The following is a 15,785-nucleotide window of genomic DNA, read 5'->3' on the forward strand; positions in this document are numbered from 1 at the left end:
CACAATCAGATGTAGCTACAGATCTTTTGTAAAATATGTCCATTGACGTCAAAGGGAGCAGAAGGTTACAGCTTGTCCTCCTATTCCACACTCTAACAGCTGTGGTGTGCCATAACGACATGTATTTCCCCTATCTGCACCCCTTGGTTTGGCCCAACCTCCTATAAAGCCTTCATTATTCTGTCCCGACACTTAACAAACTATATCCTAACATGTCATCTGCCACGATCAATCACTCCAATTATACTTTATGACACTCCAGTGTCCTCCACTCCTCCAGTGCTATGGATGGTAGTCCAGCCTATATTTGTATCCACTAAGAAGGATGACATACTGTACTGCACCTTGGCCGGCCTGGCATCAATGGTTTTTACTGCTACTTTTTCCGGGCACTTTTTTTTTTCTTCTTCCTTTTACGATGTCATCATGTGTCATGTTTATTGTTCACGTTTATGGCTGCCCGCTTCGCCCTCGTGCTCCGTTGCCCTCCTTCCCCACTCATGGATTCTCTCCCTGATTCTGAGACCTCCCCTCCTCTTCTTCGCTTTGCAAATCAAATTTGTCACATGCTTCGTTAAACAACAGGTGTAGAGTAACAGTAAAATGCTGACTTATGGGTCCTTCCCAACAATGCGGAGAGAATTTTTTTGAAATAATATCAAAATAATTACACAAGGAATAAATACACAACGAGTAATGATAACTTGCCTATATACATGGGGTACCAATACAGAGTTGTTGTGCAGGGGTACGAGGCAATTGAGGTAGATATGTACATACAGGTAGAGATGAAGTGACTAGGCAACAGGATAGATAATAAACAGTTGCAGCAGCGTATGTGATGAGTCAAAAGAGTCAAAAGAGTGCAAAAAGGGTCAATACAGATCCTATTTAACTAACAATTTAGCAGTCTTATGGCTTGGGGGTAGAAGCTGTTCAGGGTCCTGTTGGTTCCAGACTTGCTTTACTAGCCATGTGAAGCAGCTAGGGCTCTCTCAAATTAATCGTTCATGTAATTACATAAAATATAATTTTCTGCCATCGTCTCATCCTGTAGATATAAATGGTTTTCTCTTTGGCTGGTCGCCTATAATGCCATGGTTTAGAAACAGACATTATAGAAGGTGTATATTTTGTGATTCTTACAAACAAGAAACTCAAACATGAAATGCAACTTGTTCTACTGCATGTTTGTCATTCTGATTCGTGATGATATATCAGAGAGTGAACTGAAGAAACTCACCTTTGCAACATATTACTCTCTCCTTTAAGACTTCACTGATCTTGTCAATAGGATTTGCCAAGACCAAGAGCTTGGTTATTGAATAAGGGCTTTTAACATGGGCAGAGAGAAGGGGACTGACAGTTTAATGGGGTGGATTATGTGTTCTCATATGATATTCCATGTCCACCTCTTGCATAGTATTAGCCAAGCACGGTAAACACATCTCAATCAGACCTGCTCAAGGTGGCCTCTAGACTACCTACCTAAATTCTGTTTCAATCTGATCTGAAGCCTGTCTCAGCTCCCGGAATGATCTAGCTACCTCTTTTCTTAAGGGTCTATTGTTGTCAGAATTTTTCAAATTCTTCTTCAGAAATAGGAAATAACTTTTCTCCAGGGCCCATTGTAAATCTGAAGTCTTTGCTATCAGGCACTATTGTGATGTGAAATGACCTGGCTCTCATTCCTAGGAACTACAGTACATTGTTTAAGTATCTCTCTCTTTCTGTCTATCTCTCTGGTCTCCAGAGCCTATTTGGATGTAAAGGAGCTGAAAGAGATCCTGAATCTGGATGGCTCCACTCACCTGAACGTCTTCTTTGCCAACTCGTCTGATGAAGACCTGGCTGGAGTCGCTACTTGGCCGTGGGACAAAGAAGCATTAACACATCTGGGTACAGACAGACAGACAGACAGACAGACAGACAGACAGACAGACAGACAGACAGACAGACAGACAGACAGACAGACAGACAGACAGACAGACAGACAGACAGACAGACAGACAGACAGACAGACAGACAGACAGACAGACAGACAGACAGACAGACATACAGACAGACAGACAGACAGACAGACAGACAGACACACACACTCCTGCTCAATAGCCTCACATTGTTGATTGGGAGTAATTGCAGTCTCTCTACCTCCGCTCTGACAGGGAGGAAGGTGATAATGAAGCTGTGTGGGTCGATGAATAATGCATTGTCTCAATCCCACTCCAGCTTCCAGTACTTTCTAGTGTGAATATGTGTTTGTCTGTGTCTGCTCTCCATTTGTAGGTGGAATTGTTCTGAACCCCTCCTTCTATGGCACATTTGGTCACAACCACACCATGATCCATGAGATCGGCCACAGTCTCGGGCTGTACCACGTGTTCCGGGGGATCTCTGAGATTGAGTCGTGTAACGATGCATGTCTGGAGACTGAGCCGTCGTTGGAGACAGGAGATCTGTGTGAAGACACTAACCCCACGCCCAAGTACAAGCACTGCAGAGACCCTGAGCCTGGCAACGACACCTGCGGGCGTCGCCACTTCACAAACACACCGTACAACAACTACATGAGCTACGCAGGTGAGATTGCACTGCTCACATACAAGCACAGAAACACACACACACACACACACACACACACACACACACACACACACACACACACACACACACACACACATGCACGCACACACACACGCACACACACACACACACACACCATACAAACATGTCCAGATTGTCCATAAACCCATCACAGGGGGGTTTATGGACATTTGCTAAACCTCGCCTATTTCTACAATTTCTCTTCTTAAAATCTGATTTTGAACCTAACACTAACCTTAACCAAACTGTTAACCTTATGCCTAACCCCTAACATTAAATGAAGACCAAAAACCAATTTTTTGTTTTTATGTTTTTTTTACGATATAGCGACTTTGAGGCTGTGGTAACTAGGGATAACCCTCAATCAGAAATAAACACAGAGCACAAACAGATGTAGGATCTTAATTTGATCACCCTGTTGCAGGAGAACTTCCCTGCAATGCAGAAAATGTACAACTTGTAGTTTATTATTTGTTATTTCCACTTTGAAATTTCAGAAATGTATCAACCCCTATTATCCACATAATAATTCACACTTCCTGTTGCTGTAGCAAACTGTCTCAAATTAAAATTCTACATCTGTAGGAATGTCCAACCATACAGTATGCTGACCTTGAGTGTCACATATGTGTGCCTTGGCAGGTGTGGAATGTAGCAAGGACATTGCACTGGAAAAACACACTCGATATATTCTAATGTATGTTCAGGTCATGGACCTGTAGAGACTTTAAGAATATCTCTTCTCTTAATAACATTGCTACAGACCAGGCCCTGTTTTTCTATCTACTGTACGTATACATGTACATTACTTCTTAGGGCTTCCCTAACCTTGCCCTATTGGTTAATTCAACCTTTAACCTTTAACCTGCTCTAAAAGAAAATACATTATAAATCCCACTTAGTTTACGTGAATACATAATCTACAAACCATCATATTAAACTGTTTCTGATCTGATCTGATCTCTTCCACGTAGATGATGACTGTACGAACTCTTTCACCTCCAACCAAGTTGCCCGGATGCACTGCTACCTGGACCTGATCTACCAGACGTGGCAGCCCGAGTCCAAGCCACCCCCTGTGCCCATGGCACCCCAAGTGGTGGAGCAAGAGCATGCCGCCATTACCCTGGAGTGGTTCCCGCCTATTTCCGGCCACTTCTACGACAGGTGAAATTAGCTGGACGAATGGGGCAGGCAGCACAATGGGGATATTTTTGCATTGACCTCCACTCTGCAAAATACCTGGAGATATTTTGGATAAATGGGTTGACTGTCTGTTTGGATCACATCTAAATTAACACCTCTCTATTTTGACTGTATCTAAGTGAGTAGTACCTGCATGTCTATATGGCCTGTATTTAAATGAGGGCCAGTCTTATTGGACTGTATCTGAGTGTGTTTCCATATAAACTGTATCTAAGTGAGTGTGTTTCCATATAAACTGTATCTAAGTTGGTTGGTGTGCCTGTCTGTTGGTTTCCTAGAGAAGTGGGATCAGTGTGTGATAAATGCACAGAGGGCCGGGTACTGATGCAGTACGCATCCAACTCCTCGTCCCCCCGACCCTGCGCCCCCTCTGGACACTGGAGCCCCCGCGAGGCCGAAGGTAAGCAGCCAGGTCACCCGTGATACAAGTCAGTATTCAATGTCCATCCATGTCTGAGGACTTCAGAAGATGACGTGGAAACCGGCCAATAGGGGCAACAGTGAGCGCTGTTAGCTTCAAGTAGGTTTTGGTTTTGATAGGGCGTTGTGGACAGGGATGACGGATGGGTGTAAGCATATGCCTCTGATTCCAAAGGTTGCAAGTTCAAATCCAGCGATATACATTTTTTTGTGTATTTTTGTTTTAAGCCTATCCCAAACCTTAACCCTTACCTTAACCATTCGGAGTTAATGCCTAACTGTAAGAATTTGGATTTAATGCCTGAACTTAATCCTAACCTTAAAAATTCGGAGTTAATGCCTTAACTTAACTTTAAACACTTAGAAATTTGACATTTGCAATAACTTCAAAATTTGACGTTTGACAAACATGGATGAATGTCTAATTCTGACATTAGACTGTGAAAGCTGGTAGAAGGTAAGACCATGTAACGCTCGTCGTGGGTGGAAGAAGAGGAGGACCAAAGCGCGTGGTAAGTGTCCATATTCAATTTAATAACTGAACACTAAGAATACAAAAATAACAACGTGAATGATACAAAACGAAAAAACGAAACAGTCCCGTATGGTGAAAACACAGACACAGGAAAACAACCACCCACAAAACACAAAGGAAAACAGGCTACCTAAATATGGCTCCCAATCAAAGACAACGACTGACACCTGCCTCTGATTGGGAACCATACTAGGCCAAACACATAGAAATATAACCATAGAACAAAACATAGAAAAACAACATAGAATGCCCACCCCAACTCACGCTCTGACCAAACTAAAATAAAGACATAAAAAAGGAACTAAGGTCAGAACGTGACAGACCACTATATCCTGGGTTATTTATTACCACACATGTCTGTCTGTCTGTTTCTCTGACTGACTGGACAAACTCAGGGCCTACTGTAGCCCACTGGCTCTCATCTCTGTCTCACCCAGGCCAAAACAACGTACCCACCTCATTCACGTCCTCCATTCATCACTAAAACCTCTGTAAACTTCACATCTCAGTGTACTTCTCCTTACTCACTTTCCCCATTCATTTACATTTACTCTCCTGGATTCTAACCATCCTACCCCAGAACATACAGCACATACAGTAGCTACTGTGTACCACACACCCTGCCTTATAAGGCATGCCCACCAACCCACCCACCTCCCACACCTCTCACACATTGTCAATGTAACCCCACCCTGTCAGTAACACACCTGAACTTCTTCCTCCTATGAATCCTCCTGTCAAATCACCCCTCCCCTCCTTTTTCTCTTGCTGATAGTATCTTCCCCACATCATCAAATCTCACTATTCACTCTAAGCCAGTATCTTGCTTTATTTGGCTTCTGAGTCAACTCTCAAACATGCTAATCATATGGTCGCTGAGTCGAGCCCCAAAGATGCAAATGATTCATCTGAGTCACAGCCCCTGACACAAGCTGAGGGATGCAGAAGGAGTGAAAGTTGAGCCTGCGTTCATAAGGGAATGGAGATTCCGTATCCCAGAAATCCCAAACGTGGGCTCAAAGCGACAGACATGGTGGGAACTGGGGAGAGCGCTTCTCGGATCATGTCTGTAATGTCATTTTCCCCATTTGTTATCAGGGAAATTGAGGACAGCTAATGCTACAATCAGCAGCATTCCCAAAATACGATGTATTTTTCTCCCCCTCTCTCCCCCAGCTCTTGCAGTGGATTTTAGGGAGATGGAATTTGGCCTTTATAAATAGTCTGCACAGCTGTGTACCTCTGACCGCTAGCTGGTTCTGGCAGCTGCAGTAGTAAGCATTGTTCAGAGTGTGTTTCAGTGTGTGTTTCAGTGTGTGTTTCAGTGTGTGTTTCAGTGTGTGTATCTGTGTGTGTATCTGTGTGTCAGTAAATCTGCCATTATTATCACATACCAAGTCTAGTGGAAGCTAAATTCACAGCTAATAATACCTGTACATTAGGACTAGAGCAGTACTAGATCAGTCTATTCAATCTAGTCTAGATATAGAGATACAGAGGTCTTAAAACTCTCTCCTAGGTCCTCTGATAAGAAATAAACTGATAAGGAATAAATGATCCCTACTGTGTTGGTATGTTGATAGAGATGCCACGATGGCACAGTTCCCCAAGCTTCAAAGTTATTCCATTGTTATTCTGTGGTTGTGAACTCATTATAAAATGCTGCAGTCTTTCAGGGTCAGAGCTAGAGTCTGTAGAATCCAGTGAGATCTGATCAGCTTGGCAGGTGTCCGACAGCACATGGCTAATAATGAGCCCAGTGACTCATTGGGCTCATTGGGCTCATTGGGCTCATTGGGCTCATCGGGCGCTAGAACGGTGTGTGTGTGCGTGCTTGTGTGTGTGCGTGCGTGCTTGTGCGCACTTGCGCACGTGTCTGTGTGTGTGTCTGTTTGCAAAGTCCTTGCTCCACACAGGCTACAGTGTGTGTGTGAGAGGCATGTCTGGGCTTGTCCGCTGTGCTGTGTGTAAACCTCTCTCTGATTTCCCGATTGGAAGCTCTCCATGTTAGCAAGCAGCAGATTTCCACTCCCCTGTTTACACACCGATGCTAGTCCATCACAGGCTCCTAACAGCTGGCTTCATGTGTTTGTGTTTGTGTGTGTGTGTGTGTGTGTGTGTGTGTGTGTGTGTGTGTGTGTGTGTGTGTGTGTGTGTGTGTGTGTGTGTGTGTGTGTGTGTGTGTGTGTGTGTGTGTGTGTGTGTGTGTGTGTGTGTGTGCATGTGTGTGTGTGTGTGTGGTGTGTGAGCACATTGTCTCTGCAGAAGTGACAGCTTATGGCAGTCAAGTAACTGCCACCCACAGACATCCCGACGATGCAAGCAAGCATAATGCCAATACCATTAGTGTGTGTATGTGTGGTTGAAGTATTGGTGTGTGTCAGTGGAGGCTGGTGAGAGGAGCTATAGAAGGATGAGCTAATAGTAATGGCTGGAATGGAATAAATGGAACGGAGTCAAACATGTGCCTTCCATATGTTTGCTGTGTTTTATACTGTTCCATTTATTCCATTCCAGCCATTACAATGAGCCCGTCTTCCCATAGCTCCTCCAACCAGCCTGGTGGGATGGTGGGCATGTCCAGGCATGTGTGTGTGAATGGGCATGTACAGGCGTACATGTGCGCGTTTGTGCGCGTGTGTGTGTGTGTGTAACACGCCTGACACCTGTCAGTCCCGTGGCTTGTGTCCTCACACCACAGGAAACCCTGGCGTGGTCAGAGAGAGAGCTGGAGCACCACTAGTAAATCTTTACTGCTCTAGACCCACAAGAAATATGGCTGGGGGATGAGGATGAAAAAATTGATGGAAGAAACCATGTGGAAACCACCCAAGATAGTTAAGTGAATTGCATGTGGTTCATGAGGAGGATTTTGCAGCTGGTTGGAACCAGGAGAGTGTGTGGATGTACGTGAAAGACCTGGGATGTGTGTGTGCAAAGTAATGCGTGCACACATGTAAAGTATACAGTGCCTTCAAAAAGTATTCACACCACTTGACTTTTTCCACATTTTATTGTGTTACAGCCTGACTTTTAAATTAATTAAATTGAGATTTTGTGTCACTGGCCTACACACAATACCCCATAGTGGAATTGTGTTTTTAGAAATATTTAGAAATTCATAACATTTTCAAAGCTGAACTAACTTACTTGAGTCAATTAATATTCAACCTCTTTGTTATGGCAAGCCTAAATAAGTTCAGCAGTAAAAATGTGCTTAACAAGTCACATAATAAGTTGCATAGACTCACTCTGTGTGCAATAATAGTGTTGAACATGATTTTTCTAATGACTACCTCATCTCTGTACCCCACACATTAGCTGTAATATTCCTCAGTCGAGCAGTACATTTCAAACACAGATTCAACCACAAAGACCAGGGAGGTTTTCCTCGCCTCGCAAATAAGGGCATCTATTGGGGGATGGCAAAAAAAATGTAAAAGCCGACATTAAATATCCCTTTGAGCATGAAGTTATCATTTACACTTTGGATGGTGGATCAATACACCCAGTCACCACAAAGATACAAGCGTCCTTCCTAACTCAGTTGCCGGAGAGGAAGGAAACCGCTCAGGGATTTCACCATGAGGCCAATGGTGACTTTAAAACAGTTACAGAGATGAATGGCTCTAATAGGACAAAACTGAGGATGGATCAACGGCATTGTAGTTAATCCACAATACTAATCTAAATGACAGAGTGAAAAGAAGGAAGCCTGTACAGAAACAGTTCCCAAACTAGGGGTCGCCTGATATGAAAATGTGGTTGTGAGGGAATTTACTAAATCCCCCCCACTCCCCAAAATATACATATACAAAAATATATACATGTTATAATATCATCGTTGCATCTCCAAATCATTGTAATGTTGTTAACCTTCAAAATCGAAATGAAAATTATGAAAATATAAAATTATACTAGAGAGCGTATTTAGATCATGGGCTGCACTTGACTGGTGGACTTGAATCATTCACATGTTTCGCAGATGCTATTGCGGGTGTAGCAAAATGCTTTCGCTTCTAGTTCCAACAGTGCAGCAATATCTAACAAGTAATATCTAACAATTTCACAACAAATACCTGATACTCACAAATCTAAGTAAAGTAATGGAATTAAAAATATATAAATATATGGATGGGCAATGTCATTGCAGAATAGGCTAAGATACAGTAGATAGTATAGAATACAGTATATACATATGAGATGATTAATACAAGACAGTGACTATTATTCCATTTATTAAAGTGGCCAATGATTTCAAGTCTGTATATGTAGGCAGCAGCCTCTCTATGCTAGTGATGGCTATTTAACAGTCTGATGGCCTTGAGATTAAAGCTGTTTTTCAGTCTCTCGGTCCCAGCTTTGATGCACCTGTACTGACCTCACCTTCTGGATGATAGTGGGGTGAACAGGCAATAGCTCAGGTGGTTGTTGTCCTTGGTTATCTTTTTGGCCTTCCTGTGACATCAGGTGCTGTAGGTGTCCTGGAGGGCAGGTAGTTTGCCCCCGGTAATGCGTTGTGCAAACCGCACCACCCTATGGAGAGCCCTGCTGTTGCGGGCGGTGCAGTTGCCGTACCAGGCAGTGATACAGCCCGACAGGATGCTCTCAATTGTGCATCTGTAAAAGAGGGTTTTAGGTGCCAAGCCAAAAAATGTTCTGCCTCTTAAAGTTGAAGAGGCGCTCTTGCGCCTTCTTCACCACACTGTCTGTTTGGGTGGACCATTTCAGTTTGTCAGTCATATGTACGCCGAGGAACTTGGGAAAGAACTCTTATTGGAGAGAAAGTCTTTCAAAAGCGAACCATGCCCCCTTCCCTCGGCTGTGCATGTTTCTAATGAAAACAGCATCAGTAAGTGTCCCACACGAGTGATGACTGCTCACCTCCAACACTTGGAAGACCACTTTGGGACCTACTTCCCAATCCATTCCCAATCCTGGCCCAGTTGACATTCCAGTAAGTGAAATCGAACAGCTGATTGAGCTGTCATGTGACCGAATGCTGCAGACAACACGTTCACGGGTGACTATGGAGGAGTTTTGGTTCCTGACACAAAGGGAATACCATAACTGGGATTTCGGAAATCTCCAACATCCAACTTCATTGCGTTCAAGACAACTGGGAACTTGGGGAAAAAAAGAGATTAGACTGCGAAAAATTGTATTGAACGGTCATCCAACTCGGGAACTCTGGCCTCTTTCTAGAGCTCTGACTTTCCGACCTGAAGATCACTGATGTCATGATTTGAACTCATATTTTTTGAGTTCCCAGTTGTCTTGAAAGCACCATAAAACTCATGGTATCCTTCGCCCACTCACATCTGTGTGAAGCTGGATTCAGTGCTCTGTCTTGTCTGCATTAAAACCAAATATCAAGCCAGGTTGGATGTGACAGCAGAGATGAGGTGCACACTGTCAACCACGCCCACAGACTTTAATAAGAACCTCCGACACGACATGCTTCAAGCACACCCATCTCATTAGTGGTGGTGGGATAATATACATTATGTCAAACTAATTTGCTATTGACTGTCATAGCCCCACAGTAAAAGTATGTGATGGTGAGTTGAGAAGACAATCAGAAGTACTGTTAGAATGTTTTTTTTAATTGACTGCCATAGCCCCAAATAATCATTGGATGTTAATTAGGGCTACATTTTTTTTTAATCACATGGTTGGGGTTGCAAAAATTTTAAGATATCAAAATGGGATCGTGGGCCAAAAAAGTTTAGGAACCCCAGCTGTGCAGAAAATAAATATTCCAAAACATGCATCCTGTTTGCAATAAGGCACTAAAGTAAAACTGAAAAAAAAGAAAACCTAGTTCAGTCTGTTTTCCAACAGACACTACGAGACAAATTCACCTTTCAACAGGACAAGAACCTAAAACACAAGGCCAAATATATAATGGAGTTGCTTATCAAGAGGACAGTGAATGTTCCTGAGTGGCCCAGATACAGTTTTAACTTAAATTGGCTTGGAAATCTATGGCAAGACTTGAAAATGGCTGTGTAGCAATGATCAACAAACAACTTGAAAGAGCTTGAAGAATTAAAAAAATTATATGTACAAATAGTATACAATCCATGTGTGCAAAGCTCTTAGAAACTTACCTAGAAAGAGTCACAGCTGTAATTGCTGCCAAAGGTGATTCTAACGTGTATTGACCCTGGAGTATGAATACCTATGTAAATGAGATATCTCTGTCATTTTATGAATTTGCAAAAATGTCTTAAAACATGTTTTACTTCGTCATTATGGGGTATTGTGGTGAAACATTGTGGTGAAATTTTTTTTTATATACATTTTATTCAGGTTGTAACACAACAAAATGTGGAATAGGTCAAGGGGTCTGAATGTGTGTAGGTGTGTGTGTGTGTGTGTGTGTGTGTGTGTGTGTGTGTGTGTGTGTGTGTGTGTGTGTGTGTGTGTGTGTGTGTGTGTGTGTGTGTGTGTGTGTGTGTGTGTGTGTGTGTGTGTGTGTGTGTGTGTGTGTGTGTGTGTGTGTGTGTGTGTGTGTGTGTATTTGTGCGTGTATGTGCTGCTGCACTGAGCCGTGCATCGCTAAAGTGTTCCTGTCTGACTCTGGCCCAGATGTCGGGCCATGCTTTCATTAGCATCGCCCTTTTTTGAAGGCGGGGCAGTGTCAAGCCTCGCTGCATTACGTGATACCATGTGTTTGTGTGTGAGTATTTGGTGTGTGTGTGCTCTCGCTGTCTGTCTGGGAGAACAGGGGTTACATTCATTGGTCCCTGCTCCATTGCTGCCAGGGCTGCACACTGCAGGGACTCAGGGTCACAGAGTTCAGACACAAAGTAGCTAAAGAGAAAGAGCAGCTTCCCCTGCTTCATCTCAACTAGCACTTTATGATGGTCATGAGATAATGATTTGTGGATGGAGGGCTATTGGATATGCGCAGCCATGCACGTACTGTACACTCACTTATTCTGGAGAATGTCAATCCTGGAGCGCGCTACCTGATCTTAAGCGATACTGCCTTAAAGTGATACTTTGTGATTTTGGCAATGAGGACATGTATCTACTTCCCCAGAGTCAGATGAACCATTTTGATGTATCTGTGTGTAGTATGAAGGAAGTTATAGATACAGTAGTTTCTCAAGCCAATACTAACTAGTGTTAGCGCAACGACTGGACGTCTATGGGTATCTGCTCGCATGCCAAATACCAAAGTATCCCTTTAAGGCCTTCCAGAGTTGCACTATATAAAAGCATCCGCACACCAGGACAAGTTTATTTATTTTTTTTACATTGGGATGTTGAGTGGAGGCCAACGAGGTTTGATCTGAAATAGAAGGAGAGGAGCAGTGGATGTGTGCTGAAGGAAATATGCGGAAAGTCCCCAGGCGAGGGAGAAGAGAGGAGCTGGACTGTCAGTGTCACCTCCTTTCCTTTAGACCTTCTGCTTTCCCCATCACTCTCCCTTCTCACCACGTTCTCCATCCCTCACCCCTGTCACCCACGCCAACTGTTTACACTGCAGATATCATATGCAGAGAGATGGAATAAATTACTGACTGACATTTTTTGGCCTTCAAGACTATTTCTATGTATTTTTTGTGTTGTATTTAACCTTTATTTAATTAGGGAAGTCAGTTAAGATCAAATTCTTATTTACAATGATGGCCTACACCGGCCAAAGCCTAACCAGGACGACGCTGGGCCAATTGTGTGTAGCCGGTTGTGATACAGCCCGGGATCGAACCAGGGTCTGTAGTGATGCCTTAGACCGCTGCGCCACTCGGGAACCCAACACTGTACTAGAGGAAGTTCTTGAAGATTGACTGCTATGCGGGATCGCTTGATTGATTAATTGATCAATTGACACCGTATGGCTGTCAAGGGACAAAATACAAGTGAGCAAGACATATTTCCATTGTGGTTACTCTCATGCCCTCTAGTTAGGGGTCATGGCATGAATTGATGTTTGCATCCATTAAAGTGGAGGACAACGGTTACCTCAGTGCAAGTCAGTCAGTCTGTTGTGTGTGTGTGTGTGTGTGCTATCGAGTGTGTGACACACGAAGGAGAGGCAGGCCCCTTTCTTAGAAAGCAGAGTGCGTGCCCGGACATATCCCTCTATGTTTATCCATCCGTATCCCAGTCAATTCCAGTCCCCTTTTCCCAGCGCTCCACGACTCTACACCGTCTGATTCCCACATAATGCCGAAGGGCCCTGGCACACAGACACAGTGCTCCACATTCAACCCTACTGCAATTAAGCTGGAATTCCGCCCAATGTCTCTTTCCCCCTTTCCTAGAACGAGAGCTCTCCTAGACAGGCTAATACCCCGGTGGGATTAGCTAATCAAGTGAGAAAGCAAGGCCTCTTATTCAAAGGCCAGGTTTGGATTGTCTGATCACCCTTGGGGCCTTTCAGCAGCCTGGGAGGCAAGGCGAGGTCAAACGCTTCAGAGCTGTTTATATACCAGCGAGTAGATTTAACCTTAATGAAGAATTCAGATGAGAAGTCATTGCAGGTGCTGTTTTAGTTGGATTTGAAAGATAAAATAAGTAATACTTAAAATTACTGTACTGGTAATTCTACAGTGTTGAAAAATAGACTTGGGTCTTGCCAAGGATTCATATAATCTTTATACATGTCCATCCTGTCTCATCGTAAATCTCTAACCTCTGGCATCCGTAGTAGGAGTTCCAAAGCAGGAGGACAGCCCACCATAACAGCTGACATTACAACACATTGGCAGTGGCTAAAACTCCTTTCCTCAAAATGTAAATGAAAAACTTGAGAGAGAGAGAGAGAGAGAGAGAGAGAGAGAGAGAGAGAGAGAGAGAGAGAGAGAGAGAGAGAGAGAGAGAGAGAGAGAGAGAGAGAGAGAGAGAGAGAGAGAGAGGAGAGAGAGAGAGAGAGAGAGAGAGAGAGAGAGAGAGAGAGAGAGAGAGAGAGAGAGAGAGAGAGAGAGAGAGAGAGAGAGAGACTGGGTACAAACTGTAAGTGCATCTCAGTTCCTCAGTTTCTTTTCTGTCCTTTTTTCAAAGTTACCTCTATTCTGGCCACACACACTTATAATACATGTGTTAAGATAATGTGGCCTGGAAACCGAATTCGGTGCTCACTTGATTAAACACTGGAATTCTGTGCAGTGCCCAGAAATGAGGTTAGCAAATGGGTTTTGTTGGTTGCCAGTTTGGAAGTGCACAAAAGGAAAACAGGGAGAACACAGTGTCTGCGGCGCTGGCTTCTCAAAGCACTTGATGAATGTTGGTGTACGTCACTCTGGATAATACAAGGTATCTGTGGACTCCAAATATGGCTGGAGGAGCGCTGTTTGGGGTTGTTATGACCGACGCTAAAGAACCCTGTGCAGGGCCCCTCTCAGTAGGAACACACCTCAGTCTGCAGCTAGTCTGCTGCCTCCCCTGCTTTACTGGCAATGAACTCAGTCCGCTGTCTGCCGCATATAGTCCATGGCTGAGAAAAGTCAACAGCTCATTCAGCCCTGATACTTCACTGACCTCATCCATGTGTAATCAGTCAGACCACTGTTCTAAATGCGTTGTTCACATAAATTGTGTCCTTTTTCTCCCCAACTTTCAGCACACATCTTCCAACAAACAATAATCAATCAATCAATCAAATGTATTTATAAAGCCCTTTTTACATCAGCCGATGTCACAAAGTGCTGTTCAGAAACCCAGCCTAAAATCCCAAACAGCAAGCAATGCAGATGTAGAAGCACGGTGGCTAGGAAAAACTCCCTAGAAAGGCCAGAACCTAGGAAGAAACCTAGTGAGGAACCAGGCTCTGAGGCGTGGCCAGTCCTCTTCTGGCTGTGCCGGGTGGAGATTTTAACAGAACATGGCCAAGATGTTCAAATGTTCATAGATGACCAGCAGGGTCAGATAATAATAATCACAGTGGTTGTAGAGGGTGCAACAGGTCAGCACCTCAGGAGTAAATGTCAGTTGGCTTTTCATATCCGATCATTCAGAGTTAGAGTCCAAAACAGCAGGTCCGGGACAAGGTAGCACATCCAGTGAACAGGTCAGGGTTCCATAGCTGCAGTTAGAACAGTTGAAATTGGAGCAGCTGCATGCCCCGGTGGACTGGGGAGAGCAAGGAGTCGTCAGGCCAGGTAGTCCTAGGGCTCAGGTCATCTGAGAGAGAGAATGAGAGAGAATTAGAGGGAGCATACTTACATTCACAATAATGAATAATCCTGCAGCAACAGGAAATGTGAATTATTATGTGAACTATAATTCATGGACATTTTTGTAAGGGTTGATACATTTTGTGTTAGGGCAAATCAAGTCTGAAATTTCAAAGTGGAAATTACAACCATTATAAGTATTTTTTAAACTCAAATACCCTACAAGTTTGCAACAAAATAGTGATAAAATTAAGCTACTACATCTATATACTACTTACACACTTTGTTTGTATTGCACATTTGACACATTTACCTGAATTCCTTACCACCCCACTAAATGTGTCACTACTGAAACATAGTGAAAGAGTTGCGGTAAAGGGAGAACCATGCATAGTAGTGATCATTTTGATTAACCTTCTATTACACATACATTTTATAAATGTTATTTGCATACTAAACTACCAAAATAGTAAAAACATGATTTTTAACCTGATTTTCAAAATCTTTCAATTGAATTTAGTGAAATATAATCTCTATTGTTCTTTGTAAAATGTTCAGTGTTGATTGTATGAATCTAAAACTTGTTGATTGATTGAATTTATCAATTACTTACATTTACATTTACATTTAAGTCATTTAGCAGACGCTCTTATCCAGAGCGACTTACAAATTGGTGCATTCACCTTATGATATCCAGTGGAACAACCACTTTACAATAGTGCATCTAACTCTTTTAAGGGGGGGGGGGGGGGGGGGGGGGGTTAGAAGGATTACTTTATCCTATCCTAGGTATTCCTTAAAGAGGTGGGGTTTCAGGTGTCTCCGGAAGGTGGTGATTGACTCCGCTGACCTGGCGTCGTGAGGGAGTTTGTTCCACCATTGGGGTGCCA

At 43.4% G+C, this 15,785-nt stretch overlaps 1 protein-coding gene across 1 annotated transcript in view; it reads left to right on the forward strand.

The window, feature by feature from the left end:
• The window catches only part of pappaa (pregnancy-associated plasma protein A, pappalysin 1a), a 133,643-nt gene that overhangs the window by 18,961 nt on the left and 98,897 nt on the right, over positions 1-15,785 (forward strand). Inside the window, exons 3-6 of the mRNA XM_038965573.1 lie at positions 1,754-1,899; positions 2,287-2,580; positions 3,579-3,771; positions 4,089-4,210. Coding sequence (XP_038821501.1) covers positions 1,754-1,899; positions 2,287-2,580; positions 3,579-3,771; positions 4,089-4,210 — 755 coding nt within the window. The remainder of the gene's footprint in view (positions 1-1,753; positions 1,900-2,286; positions 2,581-3,578; positions 3,772-4,088; positions 4,211-15,785) is intronic.

This window comes from Salvelinus namaycush, chromosome 26, assembly GCF_016432855.1.
Source record: "Salvelinus namaycush isolate Seneca chromosome 26, SaNama_1.0, whole genome shotgun sequence".
Classification (NCBI taxonomy): Eukaryota; Metazoa; Chordata; class Actinopteri; order Salmoniformes; family Salmonidae; genus Salvelinus; species Salvelinus namaycush.